The following is a 20,019-nucleotide window of genomic DNA, read 5'->3' as shown; positions in this document are numbered from 1 at the left end:
ATCTGCTGGGGGGAAAAAGACTCGCTAACACTGGTGTCCTTGACCAGGCCAACATCTCCAGCGTTGAGGCACTGACCGCCCTTGATCGGCTGCAGTGACTGATACGAGACTCCCCAAGCAGGTGCTGTACCCCCAGCTCAGAAATAGCAGACAAGCCCCAGGTGGACAGAGAAAGTGCTTCAGTGATACTGTCAAGGCTCACTGATGAAGTGCAGCATTCCCACAGACATGTGGGAATCATTGGCCCAAGACAGTGCATCCGGAAAGGTGTTGAGCACTTTTGCTGTCAGGGAGAAGCAGAGACCAAGTGAAAACAATATAAGGAGTGCACTGCGATACCAATACTCCACCCACCACTTTCCATGACCACCTACTGCACCAGCTGTAACAGAGCCTATGAAAGTGTCTGTTACAGCCAACTAGGGACTCACCAAGACTGGAAGAGAGCCATCTGCGAGGCACTGTCAATGAATGAAACTAAGTCATTCTTTGAGCATATAAATGTAAAGTGGTCAGTTTAAAAAAGATTATAAAGTAAATTGATTTTTCCCCAAATTTCTCTCTCCCTGTGTTTCCCATTACATTTTTAACTAATCTGAGTGATTATCCTTCCTCGGTGAGGTTAGTTAAATGAGAATCTGTAAGCTACAGGATTGTGCGTCCAATTAGAGGCCAATTACCTAAATCCCATGTGCATACTTCCACCAGGGTTGTCAACAAATGGTTGAGTTTGTTCTTCATCTCCTCAGGTCAGGGACACTTGGACAATTTTGGCAGACTTAAGCAGTATCCCAGCTTAGGTAAGGTAAACCAGAACACATGAGGTTTTGAATGAGATTTTTCTGATCTTTGTGGCGAAGTTACATACAGGGTGAGGCTGGTATCCACTGAGGTATCAAGAAAGAACTGTAAGACAATAGGATATTGGAGAAGAATTAGACAATTCCGTCCATTAATTCAGCTCTGCATTGGATCATGGCTGATAGGTTTCTCAAACCTAATCTCCTGCCTTCTCCCTGTAACCTTTGGTCCCCTTACCAATCAGGAGCCTATCTATCTCTGTCTTAAATAAACTCAATGACTTGGCCTCCACAGCTCTCTTTAGCAATAAGATCCACAGATTCACCACCCTCTGGCTGAAGAAATTCCACCTCGTCTCTGTTCTAAAGAATCATCCCTTTATTCTGAGGTTGTGCCCTCGGGTCCTAGTCTTTCCTAATGGAAACATCTTGTCTACATCCACTGCATCCGTGCTTCTCAATATTCTGTACGTTTCAATCAGATCCACCCTCATACTTCTAAACTTCATGGAGTACAAACCCAGAATCCTCAACCGCTTCTCATATGTCAAAATCTTCATCCCCAGGTTCATTCCTGTTAACATCCTCTGGATCCCCTCCAATGCCAGCATATTCATCCTTAGATTAGGGACCTAAAACTACTTTCAATATTCTGGTCTGACCAGAGCCTATACAGCCTTAGCAGTCCATTTCTGCTCTTGTATTCTAGCCCTATTGAAGTGAATGCTAACCACCAGCGGAACCTGCATGTTAACCTTAAGAGAATCCTGAACTAGAACTCCCAAGTCCCTTCGTGTTTCATATTTCCAAAGTCCATCCCCGTTTAGAAAATAGTCTATGGTTCTATTCTTCCTGCCAAATGCATAACCTCACACTTAAGTCAGCTAATCCTCTATCCATGCCAGGACCTTGCCCCTAACACAATGGATTCTTATCTTGTTTAACAGCCACTGTGCGGACCTTGTCAAAGGCTGCCTAGAAATCCAAATAGATCACATTCACTGTCTCCCCTTTTCATAACTTGCTCGATACCTTCTTGAAGAATTCTAATAGATTTGTTAGGCATAATGTCCCTTGATGCAGACGTCTGATTCAACCCTATTTTACCACACACTTCTAAATACTCCAGAGTCTCATTCTTAATAAGGGACTCTTAAAATCTTACCAATGACTGAGGTCAGGCTAACCAGTCTATAGTAAACCAAATTGATATTTTAGCAATTTGCTAATTATTGTGGTATTGTGCTATGAATGTACTTCATTTGGATTTCAGTTCTGTTTCGTTTCCCCCTTCCTGAGTTGTAACTTGAACTGGTCTGCTGGATTGGTGTCGGTGAGGGGTAGGGAATTGCTTTGTCAGGTGGTCAGATCAATTGGCAAGTTAACTTTTGGCCAATTATTAACTGCATATCATAAAACTAAAGGTAAAAAAATGTATGAGGAAAACTTTTCTAGAAAGTGAGTGTGCAATATTTGTTTAATTTCAAGACAATTTAATTGTAATTAAATTTATTTGGTTTCTCACTGCAATAATGTCGACATTTAATATTGGATGGGTCCTTATATTGAAGTTGGAAACATGTTTCTGCTGACTGACGTGGCTCACAGTGGAAGCATTGTATTGTCCTTTGTGCATCTTGTTCTGTGCCAGTTTAATTTGTAGATTTGATAATCCATCCTACATAACACCTCTGCCTACACATTGTATTTTTGTTGTTCGGAAACACAGGCCTCTTTCAAGTTATTAATCTACTGCTGGCCAGGTGACAGTAAAATAAGTTGCAGTAAAAAAAATTACAAATAGACATCCTTAGGTGAATGGGCCAAAATTAGACAACTAGCAAGCATTTACAGCAGATTATAAGGAAGGCAAATGGAATTTTGGCATATACTGCAAAGGAATAGTATAAAAGCAATTTGAAATGAGCGGTCATAATTTTAGGACAAGGGACAGCAGATTTAATTCAGAGATAAGTTACTTCTCTCAAAGGATCATGAATCTCTGGAATTCACTACTCCAGCATGGATGCTGGGGCATTGAGTAAATTTAAGGAAGAGATAGACATTTTTAATTAGTAATGGGTTAGAGGGTTATGGTGAGAGGGCAGGAAAGTGGAGTTGATGTTGAGGTAGCATCAGCTGTGATCAAGTTGAATGGCAGAATCAGTTGCTTTGTTCTGATGCTCTTAAAAGGAGTGCTAAAGACATTCTTAATTATCTCTTTCAAGGAGAGTATTATCAAAGAAAAAGTGTATTTTGATTTATGGTTATTCTGATTATATCATCTTCACCTGGACACTTGCCTCTTCCCCATGTCTCTCTCTTTTTGTGCTGCTTCCAAGTGCTAATGTATCTCTGAAAGTAAGGATGGACACAGGCTGCAAACTGATATAGAAAGGTTACTGAGTCAGCAACAATGTTACAGTTGGAGCATAATGTGAATTAGTGGTCAGAATAGAAAAAGTAGTTGTGAAAGATATTTGGATGGACTTGGATGCATTCAAACGATATGCACAGAGATAGCATTCAGATATAGCAAGCAGTTAGGAAGACACGTGGCATGTAGGCCTTTATAACAAAGGCATTAGATTACAAAAATATGGAAGTCATGCTGGGATTTTTGCTAGACCATACATAGAGCCTTTATATCTAAAGAAATTTTTACATTGGAGGTGGGACAAATAAAAATTCATAGATTGGTTACAAAGGTGCGAGAGTTGTCTTATGATTTACCGTAAGAAATTCAGCATAATGCATAGGAATGAAGGATACCTGAAGTGGCTTGGCAGGGTATGTGCAGGTTGTTTCCCTGGCTGAGGTAACTAGAACAAGTGGGTACGGCTTAGGATAAGGCACCAATCATTTAGGACTGAAATGAGAAATTGAGGTTGTGAATCTTGAAAACCCTCTGCCTAAGAGGATTGAGGATGTGGCTGAGATACAAATTATTGGCCTTCAGGAGGTCAAGGCATATGGACATTGGTGGGAAAAGAGTTGAGGCAGATTATCAACCATGGCCACATTGGATGATAGAGCAGACCTAGAGGGATATGTTCCCATTTCTAATACTTTTATGCAGAAGATTCACTGTGGTGTCAAGAATGAGAGACTTCAGCTATGTGAACACTTTGGAGAAGTGCTTATGCAAGGCAGGTTTCTTGAACTTGGGGAGTGTGGCAATAGTGAGAGATTTAAGTAGACAACCTACCATGATCGTACTGAAAGGCGGAGCAGGTGAGAAGGGCTACATGGTTTAAATTTGCATTTATTTATGTTCTTTTTGCCTGATGATTCATCTTTTGCCAGTGCTCACATCTGCAGTTGATTTTGATAGTTTGAAGGACTTAAAACAGCCTCAAACTTGAATCAAAACTAAAAGAACTGCAGATGCTGGAAATCAGAAACAAAAGCAAAAGGCTAGAAAAGCTCAGTAGGTCTGCCAGCATTTGTGGAGAGAAATCAGAGTTAACGTTTCAGATCGAATGATCCTTCCTCAGAACTCAAACTTGAATCTCTGTGCAATGAGTAAAAGCTGTTTAAAAATGGGACATTACCTAGATGGTACAGAATTCCCCGGGGGGGGGGAATGAATGGCCAGAAATGAAATTATTGTGCTTCGTTTGGAAGAACTGCCTGCCAGGCTACTTTAAATTGATTTGAGATTGCTTGGTACTATTCACTTGAGCTATCATTGCTGAGGCGCAACATCTTCCTCTGTGTAGATATATCCTAGTTAGCAAATACCTTATACAATATAACCTTTGTACTTTCCAAACAGTAAACTTTCAGTGTTGAGCTATTTCGGTTGAGAATTTTACTTGAGAAATTATGTAAAAACTTTTGCGACAGTTGAACAGAACAGAGATTTAAAGTAGTGCTGCGTTTAGCAGTCAAGGTTTCTTCAAGGCTGTGGTTAAATTTTAGATGTGCTGTTTATGATGCATTGGTATAATGCTAATGCTAAATATGTGATAAGGTTTATTTTCTACCTTGTGCACTTTTTATGTAGTATAGTTTTGTGGTGCCATTCAAATATTTAGTTGAAATAATCATTTGCACTGGTAAACTGGACTATAGGGCTGCCTTCTCATTAGTTGGTGGTTTAATCTGAGAATCTCAGGAAGGAGAAAGGTTGAGGAAGAGAGTCCTTCGTGATAACACTAGCCATTGCAGGAATGTTGTTGACACATGTTTTGTCAGCGCAAATTGGCTATAATGCGATTGATGAATTTTGGTCATTGTTTGCATAACATGAACTTTCTGCTGAACTGGAATACTGGGTTTTCCATAGTGCAGTCTTCTACAGTGTGATTTCTGTAGCAGTTTCTTATTGTGCTGTAGCGCATTATCTATAGTGTGAGGTTGCAGAGGGTTACACCAGTACCATTATAGCAGAATGATCTTAGATTAGATTACAGTGTGGAAACAGGCCCTTCGGCCCAACAAGTCCACACCGACCGCCGAAGCGAAACCCACCCATACCCCTACATTTACCCCTTACCTAACACTACAGGCAATTTAGTATGGCCAATTCACCTGACCCTGCACATCTTTGGATGGTGGGAGGAAACTGGAGCACTCTGAGGAAACCCACGCAGACACGGGGAGAACTTGCAAACTCCACACAGTCAGTTGCCTGAGGCGGGAATTGGACCCGGGTCTCTGGCGCTGTGAGGCAGCAGTGCTAACCACTGTGCCACCGTGCCGCCCACTCTGCATTGTAAACCACCTATCTAGTTAATTACTTTGCGTCAGTCTTCATGTTGGAAGATACAAGTAATATCCCAAACATTCAAGAGAGTGAAGGGGCAGAGCTGAATATGGTGGCCATTACCGACTGAATGGCCTGAAGGTGGATAAATCACCTGGACAGATGGACTACACCCCAGAGTTCCAAGGGAGATAGCTGAAGAGATAGTGGAGGAGTTAGTGGTGATCTTTCAGGAATCGCTAGAATCAGGGAGGGTCCAGAGGACTAGAAAATCGCAAACGTGACACCCCTATTTTAAAAGAGAGCATGGCAAAAGACGGAAAACTACGGATCGATTAGCCTATCCTCAGTCTTGGGTAAGATCCTGGAATCCATTGTGAAGGATGAGATTTCTGAATTCTTGGAAGTGTATGGTAAGTCAGCATGGTTTTACCAAGGGGAGGTAATGTCTTACAAATCTGCTAGAATATTTTGAGGAAGTAACGAGCTCATTAGACCAAGGCGAGCCAATGGATGTTATCTACCCAGACTTCAAGTAGGCGTTTGACAAGATGCCGGACAGGAGGCTACTGAGTAAGATAAGGGCCCGTGGTGTCAGAGGCTATCACAGGTAGAAGCTTGGCTGTCTGGCAGAAAGCAGAGTGAGGATAAAAGGGTCCTTCCATTGGTAGGAGAGACAAGGATCCGAGGGCACAGCCTTAGAGTAAAGAACGGAGTTAAGGTGAAACTACTTCAGCCAGAATCTGTGGAATTCACTGTGGAATTCAGAAGGCTGTGGAGGCCAGGTCATTGAATATAATTAAGACTGAGATAGATAGGTTCTTGAGTATCAAGGGGATCAAGAGTAACAGAGTATAAGGTTGAGACACAATCAGTCATGATTGAAAGGCAGAGCAGGCTCAATGGTCTAAATTTTGCTTCTATGCCTTATGGTCTAATGGTTGAATTAAGCTAATACAGGAGGTGACAGCCTAGCGGTACTATCGCTGGACTGTTAACCTGGAGACCCAGATAATGTCTAGGGACTGGGTTTGAATTCTACCATGGTAGATGGTGGAACTTGAATTCTGTAAAAATCTGCAATTATGATGACTGTGAATTCATTGTCAATTGTTGGGGGAAGAGCCCATCTGGTTCTCTCATGTCTTTTAGAGAAGGAAACTGTTATCCTTATCTGGTCTGGCCTACGTGTGACTCCAGACCCGTAGCAATGTGGCTAATTCTTAACTGCCCTCTGGGCAAGGGATGGGCAAGAAATACTGGCCTAGCCAGAGACTCCTTCATTCTCTGAATGAATAAATGCATAAAAACAAAAGAACCTCATCATATATTAACCACAAGCTGTATAAAGTGATCTCTCTTTTCCAACTACCTTACAAAGAAAAAGAATCTTATCCAGGCTTTTAGTTGAAGTTGGTCTCAACACCTTTAAAACCACAAGAAACTGATTTTAATTGCACTATTAAAGAAAACAGGTCTGAGCTATTTCTGACACAAATATAGACAGAATTTGCATAAGACTTCACTTTGTCATGCCACTGCTTAAAAAAGTGTCAAATGACAAGCCTAATTTGTATTATGATATGTATATAAAACCAAAATTATTTTGCAGCATTATAAATCTTTAGAATACATCCTCACATATGTCCAAAAGTTTGGATTTGGGAAAAATAAACAAAAAAAATGACTTGCAGCAAAAGTGGCTTTTGTTCATTTGGAAAGATTAGCTTTATTCTTAACCATAAACATACAATATTTAACAAAAGATTATCTTTGCTTGCAAGTTATAAAAGATAGATTTAAATATTCTAAAAAATATTTTCAGTTTGCTCTTGATTTTGTGTTACTTCTACTTTTGTTCATTTTAGCATTTTTTTTTTCAAGCTTCATTCTGGCTGTTCACCTGGCCTCATGCATTCTTTTTTGTAATGCTGTACATTTAGGAGACATTTTCTTTTCTGGGTAATTTGTACATGCTGTTGTAGTAATTAAGAGCTGAGCAATTAGTTTGCATGAACTAACCAGTTTAAGGTGTACCTTTTAACAGTTTAATACCTTGACATCATATTACTAATTTCCATTTAGTGCAAGGTAAATGTTTGATTTTGTTTCCCTAATGATTGTGTACAATAGTTTTATATGTTCCATTTTGTGACCCTCACAGGTTTTCAAGATTGGCGATAGCAGAAATGGATAACGGTGGTTATATCCAGTTTGATGTGCCTGAGTATAGCAACTGTGTCCTGAGCCAACTTAATGAACTACGCTTACAAGGAAAGTTATGTGACATTATTGTTCATATTCAGGGTCAGCCTTTCAGAGCCCACAAGGCTGTCCTTGCTGCCAGCTCCCCATATTTCCGTGATCATTCAGCACTGAGCACCATGAGTGGTTTATCAATATCAGTTATTAAAAATCCAGATGTATTTGAACAGTTACTTTCATTTTGTTACACTGGAAGACTATCGTTGCACTTGAAAGATGTTGTTAGCTTTCTTACTGCTGCAAGCTTTCTTCAGATGCAGTGCATAATTGACAAATGTACTCAGATCTTGGAGAGCATTCACTCGAAATTCAGTATTGTGAGTATTGACTCTGTAGTTGTCAGTACTGATGATAATCAGGGAAATCGCAATGGGGTTAGGGACAGCAATAGCCGCTTCTTAAATCCAGTTGAAATTTCTCCTCCATATTATGGTCAAGTACGGCAGACAACAATTGCTAATGAGCCACGTATGGAGGCCACACCAAACCGAAGTTTTCAGAATCGGACTATGGAGGAGAGGCACTCTGATCCTGGAAGCAGCGGTAGTATTTCTGAGCACGAAATCCAAATTGAAGGTGATCATGAACAAGCAGAGTTAATAGTGAGGGAGACTAATCCAATCGGCGCTCAGATTACAGAGGTCAAAGTCAAAATGGAAAAATCCGATCGGCCAAGTTGTTCAGATAGTTCGTCAGTGGGTGATGATGGATATCATACAGAAATGGTAGATGGCGATCATGTGGACAGAATGGTGGCGGTGAATGTCAGCTCGTATGGACCAGTACTGCAGCAGGCTTTCTCACTATCTCAACCCGCATCACAGTCAGCTGGCTTATCGACAACCTATGGTTGCATCACAAATTCAAGTCCCTCTAGATCTATGCTTAGTAATTTTAGAGGCCGAGGCCGACTTAAACGAAATATACAGATACAGAATGAAGGACAAAATGTGATTAGTCAGTCCTCTGATGGCGATAGTGGGCCGAACAGGCAAGGTTTTGAGAGTAATCCCCATGACCATGATGCAAGGGAACACTGGTTTCCATATAATCAAAGATTAATCTGTATCTACTGTGGAAAATCCTTCAACCAGAAAGGGAGCCTTGACCGACACATGCGCCTCCACATGGGAATAACTCCTTTTGTCTGCCGTTTTTGTGGGAAAAAATACACACGGAAAGACCAACTTGAATACCACATTCGCGGGCACACGGATGATAAACCATACCGCTGTGAGATCTGTGGGAAATGTTTCCCTTTCCAAGGCACTCTGAACCAACATTTGAGGAAAAACCATCCTGGCGCTGCTGAAATTAAAGGACGAGTCGAGTCACCTGACCGAACAGACACACATATAGAACAAAAAGAAGGTGATGAACCTTCTCCCTCAGAAGAAACCAACATGGAGACTGCAGTGCAGGATGTTCTTCCGTTGTCACATATTTCTGAATGAGTAGCTTAGGCATAACAAAGCCAGAAGCGTGCACAGCTAGAAATAATGCTACAATATTCGTATTTTGGGGTTTTTTTTGTAGCACAAGTATTCAGCATTTATATAATGTTTCTGGTTATGAAACTACTATTTTTCCCCAATCAAGTTCTATTTTTTTCTTGTATCGATTTTTCCTGAAAATTGATAATTTTGAGTACTTCAGAAAAGATAGTATTTGCCTGATTAAAGGTACAGTGTATAATATAAATATAAAAAATAAAATAAATTACCATGTTCAGGAGAAGAATCAGGATAATTAGTTATGGTAACAGGAAGAAATGTGCGTGAGATAATACAATGAAGCACCATTATAGTAACTAAAAGTCCATGTGACCAGCCAAAGCATCCATAATACTTCACACAGCAGTGAGAAATGCTATTTAGTCCAGTGTTCCATTTCACAAAATGATTTTATCAATGAAGGTTAAAGACAATGTAGTGGCCTAAGGTTTGAATTGAACTCTTCAATGGGCCAGCATTGGAAGCCTGGCAGATATCAGACTTTGCAATTGTGATGAGTTTGATATTTATTTTTAATCAATAACTTGGTGAAATATTAATTGACTGAGGATTCCAGTTTGTGCTGGCACACATTATGAGCACCCTCTACTGTTCAGTCCATATGTAACATTCTTCTAAGAATATTCCAAAACTCATTCTCAGGTCAGATTTCATCCTGGATCTGTAGCTGTGATAACATGGATACCAAGCAAGACTTTGTTATACAATTGGCTTGATTCAGCCTGCACTATTAAATTGTACACCATTCATCCAGTCTCTCTTTGATCAGTGTTACAGTTATACTGCTGTGTGGAATAGTTTGAATGCTTAATGGTCATATTTACTAGTTTCATCGATAAACTATATTTTAATTCATTTAATTCATTCTTGCAAAAGACCTCTACACACATTTTTTGACTGATATTAAAGCCCTTCAGGCTTTAGTTTATAATCAAATGTATCCGTGTCAATATATTCAAATGAATGCAATCTTAAATGTACTTTAGGATTGGACTTTTAGCATACGCCCATCTCTGATCAGGCATGTACCCAGCATCTTCAGGGCAATGGCATTTGTCAAGTGGACAGCAATTATTTTCACTCATGGTAGGCCTGGTGAAGGGGCAGGATTGCCTCTTCTCCAGTGGTGTCTTCTGTGTTTTAGAGAGTTATTCTGTTATTCTTTTGATCTTAAAAACTTGGTTATTGAGGAATGCTTCTTTTATCTTCACATTTAGGGAATTACAATTTATACCGAAGAGGTCGGATTTAATTAACTATATGTTTACTTTGCCGAGCCACATTTTATTCATTGAGGTCATTTGCTTATTCTGTTGGTAGGTGCACTTCCAGGTTTTTAATACTAAATTCAACAACACACAACTTTTGTCAGTTTAGAAGTTTTGTAGGGAGAGAAATCAAGGCAATATTTAAAATAAAAGATAGATGTAGGCATTGTATTTGCCATTCAACAACAGTTTTATTTATGCGCATTATAATTCTTAGCAGAAGACTGTTAAATGTTCTACTATAGAAAGGTATTCAAACAATTCAAGTACTTCTGTGATCAAAGTCTTTCAGTCTCAACCAATATTTATGAGTCCCTCTTCTCTGCATGTCCTTGTTAAAAGGCTAACTCATTTAAAGGATTGCTGATGGGAACATAATATAGCATTGACAATTCATTAAATTATGAAATTAATATTTCAAATTACCATGCTGTATCTTGTGCTAGTAGTGTTCTCGGTCCAGCACTTAAATATAATTGTGTCTGCAAAAATGCTCGTACTAAGTTTAATTTAAAAAATCTTAGTCTTTTGATCATTGGAAAACTTCTTTTCATTTTGCATTGGGTTTGAAACACTTGGATTCAGCTACTTCTGACCCTTTAAGAAGGTTGACTGTCAGTTCGTATGACATCAGTAGGGAAGTTTCTAGGTTTTTAAGTTAAATTCAGTTCCAAGTCAGAGCTGAATTTTGGATCAAAGATTAATCAAACTAATATTAAAAGTAAGTAAATATGTGACTTGCAGATACTTTATAAACAGTTGCAATTCACACAAGATCATTGTAGAACATCTTTATTAGAAAAAGATAACCCTTCTCACCCTGCAAATGTCCCTTCCGCACACTCCTCCTGAATAGTGTTTTGAATACATTTATTGTATACGGTATGCTAAATGAACTAGTCTAGAATTATTTGTTTAAGGGTATAATTGCATATATTCCCAATCTGGCCTATAAATGAATACCTTGAGGCTTCTGATGTATGATTTTAGAGGGAAAAAAATTGCTAAACTTGTACCTTTTTGAAAAGAGTCGGTACTAATTGGAACACTTTTATAAAAGATTTATTTGAGAAAGTTGTTTTACTTTAATCATGAAAAAGCTTTCTGCAAGGATGTGTATACTCAATAAGTCCTGGAAAAAATTACCTGGTCCTGTATTCATTCTAGATTTTTGGGTCTGTTCGCACTTGGATCTCTGATTTTAAAAGAAGACCTATGAGTTCATCTAATCATTCATTACAATCCTGTCAATCAAATAATGCATTATTTACATCCTTTTTAATCTGCAAGAATACTGAATAAATTGAGGAACACATGCTACATCTATTAACCATGCTGAGCTAATAAATTGTATCAGCAGATACAAAAGTTAAAAATGAATGGAGGAACTGTAGATTTTCTCCATCTTCAAATAGGAAAGTTGTTGGTGTGTATTACTCTGTAGTCCATATTACTTTATACGAGCCAGGTAATAGAATCATCTAGGAATCATATCCACTCTCAGACCATAATATACATGCTGTGATGTTCTAGTTTAAGAAAAAGTAAGTAGTACTACTAAACTTAAACAGTTTACTTATTACCTGGTTATAGTCCAATCCCTTTTTGGTATTCAAATGGAAGTTGTATATTGGAAATGTATGTACTCAACTGTGGTCTTTTTGATTACCATCAATCCTGGATCAGTGGACACTTAACATACAGATTTTCAGGTTATTAAAGTTTGAAGAGGATACAAACTCCAAAAGGGTTGAGGTTATGTATAGCCTCACCTACCTTCCTTGGGGTATTTGCCCTCAAATGGTGCTGTTAGATCAGGTTAGAATTATTTATTGAACCAGCATTAACAATTTTATATATAAATAATATTTGGGTGTGTACTGTTTCAAATTTTTGTTTATATAAATTCTTTATATGAACCCTGTAATATAATCAATCTGGAATTCTAGTCAACTCCAAAGTATTGATGGGATGATTGAAGTTGATGTTTTCTAGAATGCATGTAATCTTTAAGGAAACCTATAGAGTTTTAATCTGTTCTAAAATCCAGCTAATCCATTATAATTTAATAGAACATACTGATTTAACACTTTGGATGAATCAAGAGCTAAACTGGTGATGTCATTTTGTCTCTTAGTTTATTCCTGGAATTTTATTTTCTGAAGAAGCTCGCAATTGTCATGACAATTTCTAAAACAGAACTAACTGTATTAATCATGATAAAGCACAAATTTGACTTATTAAAATTTTTGTTCTGTCTAGTATATTTTGTGCATGGCTAAAATTTTATGAGCCTAACCTGATCTGCCATTTTGAATTTCTCAGACTCTGAGCTACAATGCCAAATGGGCACCCTATTGCACTTTGCCTGAACTCAGACAGAATTGCTTGTTGGACTCAGCAATGATGAATTCCCAACCATCCCCTCATTCATGCTCAAAGGAAATCATAATAAGATGACATTTGAAATGTTCATTGTTAACCTGTTTTGCATTAAATAAAAATGTGTATAATACTGTCAATGAAGTCAGAAACAAGCAGGAACATATTTCATACTCATTGCATTACTTGGGTAAATTTCAGATCTGAGTTCAGAGACACAGGTACCAATTACATAGAATAGTGCAACATACAAATCTGGATTGGTGGGCAGGAAGGTAGTTAAATTAGCTGCCATTAAGCATTTAAGAGGTGCTGTATGTATATAATATAAAAAAGACTTTTAACAGAGCCTATATTGGACATCTACCTAACACTTTCTTAAACACCCTGACTCAGACAATATTAGTGCAATAAACACACATTCACAATAGACACAGTTTTAAATAAGCTATTTTCAAATGATATAGTGCATTTTTTTAATTTTGATATTTACTGTGTATAATCTGTTTAGGACCATTGTGTCAGAAGCAACCAAAAATGTATTCCACTGTTTTATTAAGCAGTATATCTCAATAAGCTTTTTTTGATTGTTCCATGAAGCAATTGCAGAAGTTAGAACAGAGCTTTTTGAGAAAGAGTAACAGAGCTATATATAAGGGAAATGATTTGACATCATCAGAGCAGATTTTGTTTTGCAAGTTAATTTTCTAAGTTCTGTGGATGTGATCTCAAAGAGCTACAAAATGGCTGCTAGATTGTCAGTATCTAGAGAGGACATTAATGTGCTGTTCACTTATTAAAACTCTGGAGATTTTCTTTAGCAGGCCATAATCCATGAGTGAGTGAAATAATGAAGCTATGTAAAGCTGATGCTCTGACAGTTGATAACTAGCCATTATGGATGTATTTTCTAGCATGAATGCAATCAATATTTATTCAAAAGTATATGTTTTCTCTTATCCTATTAGCTGTGTCTGTGATCAATTAATATTTCAGTGCTGCTTAATTATTGTTTTGATAATCCTTTTTTCTGTGTTTCCATTTTGTTGCTTGTAAACAGCTTTTGTATTGTTTGAAGAGTACTAAATGGAAAGTTTCTGTTTTTGTAAATAAACCTTTTGCTGTTATAGAACCCCAACTGTTTGGTTTCCACTTAGCTTATAGTGTGGTAAATTGAATGATTAATATCTATGTTCATCTCCCATGCTCACTTTGTTCAAAGTCACTTTTTTTCCCAAAGTATAACCAGGCTTCATAGACGCCACAAAGCCATAAAAGCATCGTGAGGAAGCAACTGCTGTGAACATATCAGCTGTGACAGCAATGCACAGTTGTCTCCAAGCTTGTGCAGCCTGTTGATTAAGAGAAATGAAAGATGAAGTGTGAAAATGTCTTCTTTGTTTAAAAAATGACTGGAAGATAGATTGTGAGATTCATATAGACTGGTTGACACTTCCGTTTCATTGGAAAGCATGATGCAGTTACAGTTCATACTATATTAACCAGGGAGGTACATAAAGGATTAAATGGGTCTGCCTATTCATTCTTCCCATGATCAAGTACCTCACTTTGCCATGTAATGAATGAGCAAAATTCAAACAAACTTCAGTAAAAAGTAAACTTGAAAATTTGTAATATGATTAGAAGAAACTTGCTTAATATTTAACTTTTGATTTATTAAGGTACATGAGTATAGTTCTTTATTAATAGATGACAAACAAATCTCTGGTATTTATATTAATAATGTAAGGGTTTTTTTTCCAAAGAGAAATACTGAGAATATGCAGACTTGGATTTGGATATAAGTGTTGATGAATCCCCAAAACTGGTTCTTTATAATGCCATCATGGATTTTTAATCTTGTCATGTTCTTCAGACTACGTCTGAACTGGATAGTTGAAGTTAATTTTTTTTCTGTTTTGGTGAGCATTTTTAGCTGTTATAAAATGCTCTCAGAAAAGAAACTGACTTTGTCACCTTTTGATTGCTTTCCAGTTTTTGAAACTTAAGTGTGGTAATACAGGAGATACAGTAGACAATTTACACACAGTGTCCAACATAGCAATATCTAAAACTTTTAAATGATGTTGCTGAGATTCACTATAAGAAAAAGCCTTTGGGATACATGAGAAATGTGGTGAATTGGATCCAAAAGTGGCTCAATCACTGAAAACAAAGGGAATGGTCCAGCTTTTGCAAATGGAAAGCAGTTTCCAGCAATGTGATGGATGGGTGCCTGGAATCACTGCCCAGATTGGTAGTTGAGGCAGGAATCTTCACCAGCTCATTAGATCTGCACCTGAAGCACTGTAACCTGCTGGAAAGTGGATTCGAATGAGTGGTAAGTTTATTCAGCTGCTGAATACACACTGGGCCGAATTACTACTTTGTGTTCATAATTTTTTTATGGGTAGATGTTGGCCAGGAAGAAGTCCCCTCTTGCCCTTCATAATAGGACCTTTTATGATCACCTGAAAGAGCAGATACGGTTTTAGTTTTAATGTTTTAGCTGAGATCTGGGCCCCCGGATAATTCAGCTGTCCTTTAGTCTGTCCAGAGGTGGTGCTGCGTGCAGTGGATTTTTATTTGGATGAAGTTGAACATAATCAGGCAACAATATATAAAACTACTAATCATTGCAAAGTTTTAAAAATAAATGTGCTGTAATTTAAATCATTGTAATGGTTGAGAGTATGGAAGTTGGAAGTTATGTTCTGCATGATGTATTAGAAAAGTGAGCAATTTTCTAACCATGAATTTCTTAAATACTCTAATGCTATCTTCAATTTAAATAGCTTCCCCAAGTCAAATTCTAAATATATAACTTATGATGCAGAATTTTATGTATCTTGGTGATAATGAGGAAAATTGCAATAGACAAGATTAAAACTTCACAAATATTTATCTTTTGTTTTATTGAATTCTAATTTACATCATATTTGTAACAGAAAAAGGCATTCAGATTTAACTAGAGCAACACCACCTGCCCATGCACACTATAGATATGTGAATTCCTTTTCTCTTTGGAAACCTATCTAATTAGCTTTTGAATCTTTATAAATGACCTGCTTCAAATTCCTTACTGATAATACATTTCACAATTCCATTCCTCTGAGATTTTAAATTCCACCTGATTTTCCTCCTTATTTTTAACCTGTGTCCCAAAGTGGAAGAATCAAATTATTTTTAAACTTAAATGCTAAATTACTCTGCACGTGATGTGGCATTTGAGCAAGTAAAGTGGATGAGCAAAAATATGAAAAGCAAAAATGCTGAAAATATGCAAGAGATGAGTATCTATGGAGGAAAGACAGATTACAATGTTTTAAGGTTGTATCTTTGCTCAGACAAGCTTTTGGTCATCTATTCCAATGGCTTGGTCTCTTTTTTGATGTCTTCCTGAAATGCTTTGGGACCACCTTCAGCATTAAATGTGCTATTTAACTGCATGTTGTTGAAGTGTTGCTTCCTGAAATAGTGTAACCTGCTTTCCACAAATATTCATTGACCCGGCCTATTTTTCCAGCATTTTCTATTTATATTTTAAAATTCTAAGGTTTCCATTTTCCCCCAATGCTTAATTAGCAAATATTTGTAGCATAGGAGAAATGAGCCACTTCAATCGGCTATCACATAAAAACAAATACGTTAATAAGCTATTATCCACATTATTCCAAATACCGGAATATATGGTGTAGGAGTTTATTTGTTTTAAAACCAAGTTTTTGTCATTCTAGTATTGAGTGGATCTTCTGGCTGGGAGATGATAGGTTAATGGTCCTCTTCTCACCTCTCACCTGACTTAACCTGTTTTTGAGAAGGAACTGAGTGTTCTGTTGAAAAGGAATGGACACATGCATTCTTTATTGTAAGTGAGAAAATCAAAAGAAAGGATGATTTTTTTTTCCCCCTGACTGGGAGTCTGGAACCAGAGGAGGCAGTCTCAGAATAAAGTGCATTTTGGACTGACGTGAAGAATTTGTTCATTCGGGTGAATCTTCAGAAATCTCTATCCCAGGAGGCTGTAGCAGTTCATAGAGTCATAGAGATGTGCAGCATGGAAACAGATCCTTCGGTCCAACCCGTCCATGTCGACCAGATATCCCAACCCAATCTAGTCCCACCTGCCAGCAGCTGACCCATATCCCTCCAAATCCTTCCTATTCATATACCCATCCAAATGCCTCTTAAATGTTGCAATTGTACCAGCCTCCATCACATCCTCTGGCAGCTCATTCCATATACGTACCACCCTCCGTGAAAAAGTTGGCCCTTAGGTCTCTTTTATATCTTTCCCCTCTCACCCTAAATCTATGCCCTCTAGTTCTAGACTCCCTGACCCCAGGGAAAATTTATCCTATCCATGCCCCTCATAATTTTGTAAACCTCTATAAGGTCACCCCTTAGTCTCTGATGCTCCAGGGAAAACAGCCCCAGCCTGTTCAGCCTCCCTGTTGCTCAGATCCTTCAACCCTGGCAACATTCTTGTAAATCTTTTCTGAACCCTTTCAAGTTTTACAACATCTTTCCGATAGGAAGGAGACCAGAATTGCACGCAATATTCAACAGTGGCCTAACCAATGTCTTGTACAGCCGCAACATGACCTCCCAACTCCTGTACTCAATACTCTGACCAATAAAGGAAAGCATACCAAATGCCTAGTTGTTCATGACTGAGACTGACAAATTTTTATGTATTAAAAACCTTAAGGAATAGGGAGATAATGCAGGTAAGTGGTATTGAAGTAGAAAATCAGCATGATTTCTTTGAATGGTGATGTGTACTTGTGGCACCGAATTACTGATCTGTCCTATTTCTTGTTATTTGTGACACCAAAAATGTATGGAGCAAACACCCACTTCCTAAATACAGAACATGCACAGAAGAGGTGAGATGTCACGTGACTCAATATTACCAATAGCATAACAAAACAAAATCACTTACAGGTCTGAAGGATTTAACTTTGGTTCCTTGGAGATGGATGGAGGTTTTTGGTGTGTTCAGAGACAATTATAGTGAAGAAGAAGATAATCTTGTAGTTGAACTGAATTAGCATCTTTTTTTGTTTTACTGCTCAAAACATCACTTCTAAAGTGGATTGTATTCCTTATGCTGGTTATGATCCTTCTGTACTGCTAGTTACACATGACCTTGCTGGGTTTTCTTATGGAGTCAACAGGTATGGAGATTGATTCACGATTGGATTTGAAACATGAATGACACCCATCTACTTATCAGATATGATCATCTCACTGAAACTTTATTTGACATTCCATTATCATGAGACCACCTAACCCAATAGCTGTCGTCCTTTCAATGTCTCTCACTGAGATGGAGAGAGGTAGTTGATTTGCATTTGGAAACCTCAATTGCACTTTTTTTTAAACATCTTCCCAGATGTATAGTCTTTTTGCAGAAACCACAAACCGAAGTCACCTGGCTTTCTGAAATCCATTCTGAAAGGGTAAATTATCCACTATTCTATGGCACTTTGTGTATTGTTTTAAAAGGACAATGTTCAATTATCTGTCTATGCATTCCAATACCACAATCACAAGTGATTAATTCCCTGATTTGTACTTTGACAAAGGTGTTCTTTACAAGGTTCGCAGTGGTACATTTTAGTGGTTGCGAAATACAAATCTAAGATTGAAAGTTACCAATTTGAAAAAAAAAGGCAGGAATAAACCCACCAGAACTAATCCTGGGAGAACTAAATACCTGCAAAAGGGCAGCATGAAGTATACCAGTGAAGTGTATGTCAATAGTCTAGGGAAACTCGGCAGATCTGACAGCTCACTGGAGTGAGAAGTCATATCAGATCTGAAACATCAACTATGTTTGTCTTTTCAATGATACTTCCAGACCGGAGTTTTTTCCCCATTTTGTTTTTCTTTCAGACTTTAGCACCTGCAGTATTTTGCTCTTATTAAGGTGTGTTTTAATGGTTGGGCTAAGAATAAGAAAAGTGGAGATAATGATTCTGGTTTAATGCCCACAAAGATATGATTAGAATTTTTAGTTTTGACACAAGGGTCACTGGACTCAATGTTGGCTCTGCTTTTCTCTCTACAGATGCTTCCACAGCTGCTGGACTTCTCCAGCACTTTGTGTTTTAGATTTCCAAAAACCACAGTTGTTTTTTTATCATCATTTATTGCAGTAAGCATCCTAAAATTTGAAAACATGATATATCATTCTTTCAGCTATTTATTGGAAGTTTGAATTTCTTTTTAAAGTTATCAGTCTGTACAGTGTTTGGTGTTATGACACCAAACACATTCCTTTGGCTATGTTATCCTTGGTAGCACTTCTTTTCAAAGGAATTCAGTAGATTGTTCAAAAATTGCCTTCACTTCTTTTTATTTCAGGATGTTTCTTATTACATCTTTGAATATGGATTCTATTATCTTTGCTCAACCATACATTAATCTGGTAGCTCTATTGTTTCCTGGACTTGTTATATTTTCCTTTTTAAATATAGAAATCATATTCGCCTCAGGCAGTCTTGTGGTAGTATTCACTTTACCAAAGAATTTATTTGTATATGTTTATTAGATGTCTCCACTATCTCTCCTGAGTATCTTTTAATATGCCCAGATGCATTTGATTTATTTCATCTACTCTGCTCCCACCCCTTTTAATATCTTAAATGGCCTTCTATCCTTTTTGATCTCTTCCAAAAATTATGAGTGCCATATTAATCTCCCTCATAAATACCAAGGCGATGCAATGATTTTGCAATTTCACTGTCACCACTCTGAATTTGTGTATCCCTTAATGGTCTCTTCAATACTTTCCCAGCACAATCCCGATGTTTCGACACTGAATTTAGACCAATTATCAGAATTGTAATGATATCAAGGAACTGTGTGTGAATTGACTCCATTTTTGTTTACCTTTGTTAAATGGATGAAAGTAATGTTGAATTGTTGTGATTAAGGTTTTTGTATAGTTGATATTGTCAGAAAGCATTTTGGTTGTTTATTGCATTTCTGACCACAATTGCTTATCTTTCCTATGCCATTTTCATCCTAAGGAAGGCCTGAATATTTAATACAATTTAATTTCATGATTT

At 37.6% G+C, this 20,019-nt stretch overlaps 1 protein-coding gene across 4 annotated transcripts in view; it reads left to right on the top strand.

Annotated features, from left to right (window-relative positions):
• The window catches only part of zbtb34 (zinc finger and BTB domain containing 34), a 44,734-nt gene extending 30,662 nt beyond the window's left edge, over window positions 1-14,072 (top strand). For all 4 annotated transcript variants that reach the window (XM_043720233.2, XM_087998400.1, XM_043720234.2 and 1 more), the window contains one exon: window positions 7,676-14,072. In XM_043720233.2, the coding sequence (XP_043576168.1) occupies window positions 7,701-9,230 (1,530 nt within the window). In that variant the 5' untranslated portion in view covers window positions 7,676-7,700 and the 3' untranslated portion in view covers window positions 9,231-14,072. The remainder of the gene's footprint in view (window positions 1-7,675) is intronic.
• Window positions 14,073-20,019: the final 5,947 nt, after the last annotated feature.

This window comes from Chiloscyllium plagiosum, unplaced genomic scaffold (assembly GCF_037043375.1).
Source record: "Chiloscyllium plagiosum isolate Xiang-an unplaced genomic scaffold, Cpla_swu_hap1 HiC_scaffold_21, whole genome shotgun sequence".
NCBI classification, from domain to species: domain Eukaryota; kingdom Metazoa; phylum Chordata; class Chondrichthyes; order Orectolobiformes; family Hemiscylliidae; genus Chiloscyllium; species Chiloscyllium plagiosum.
This window is presented reverse-complemented; position numbering and strand designations above follow the sequence as displayed.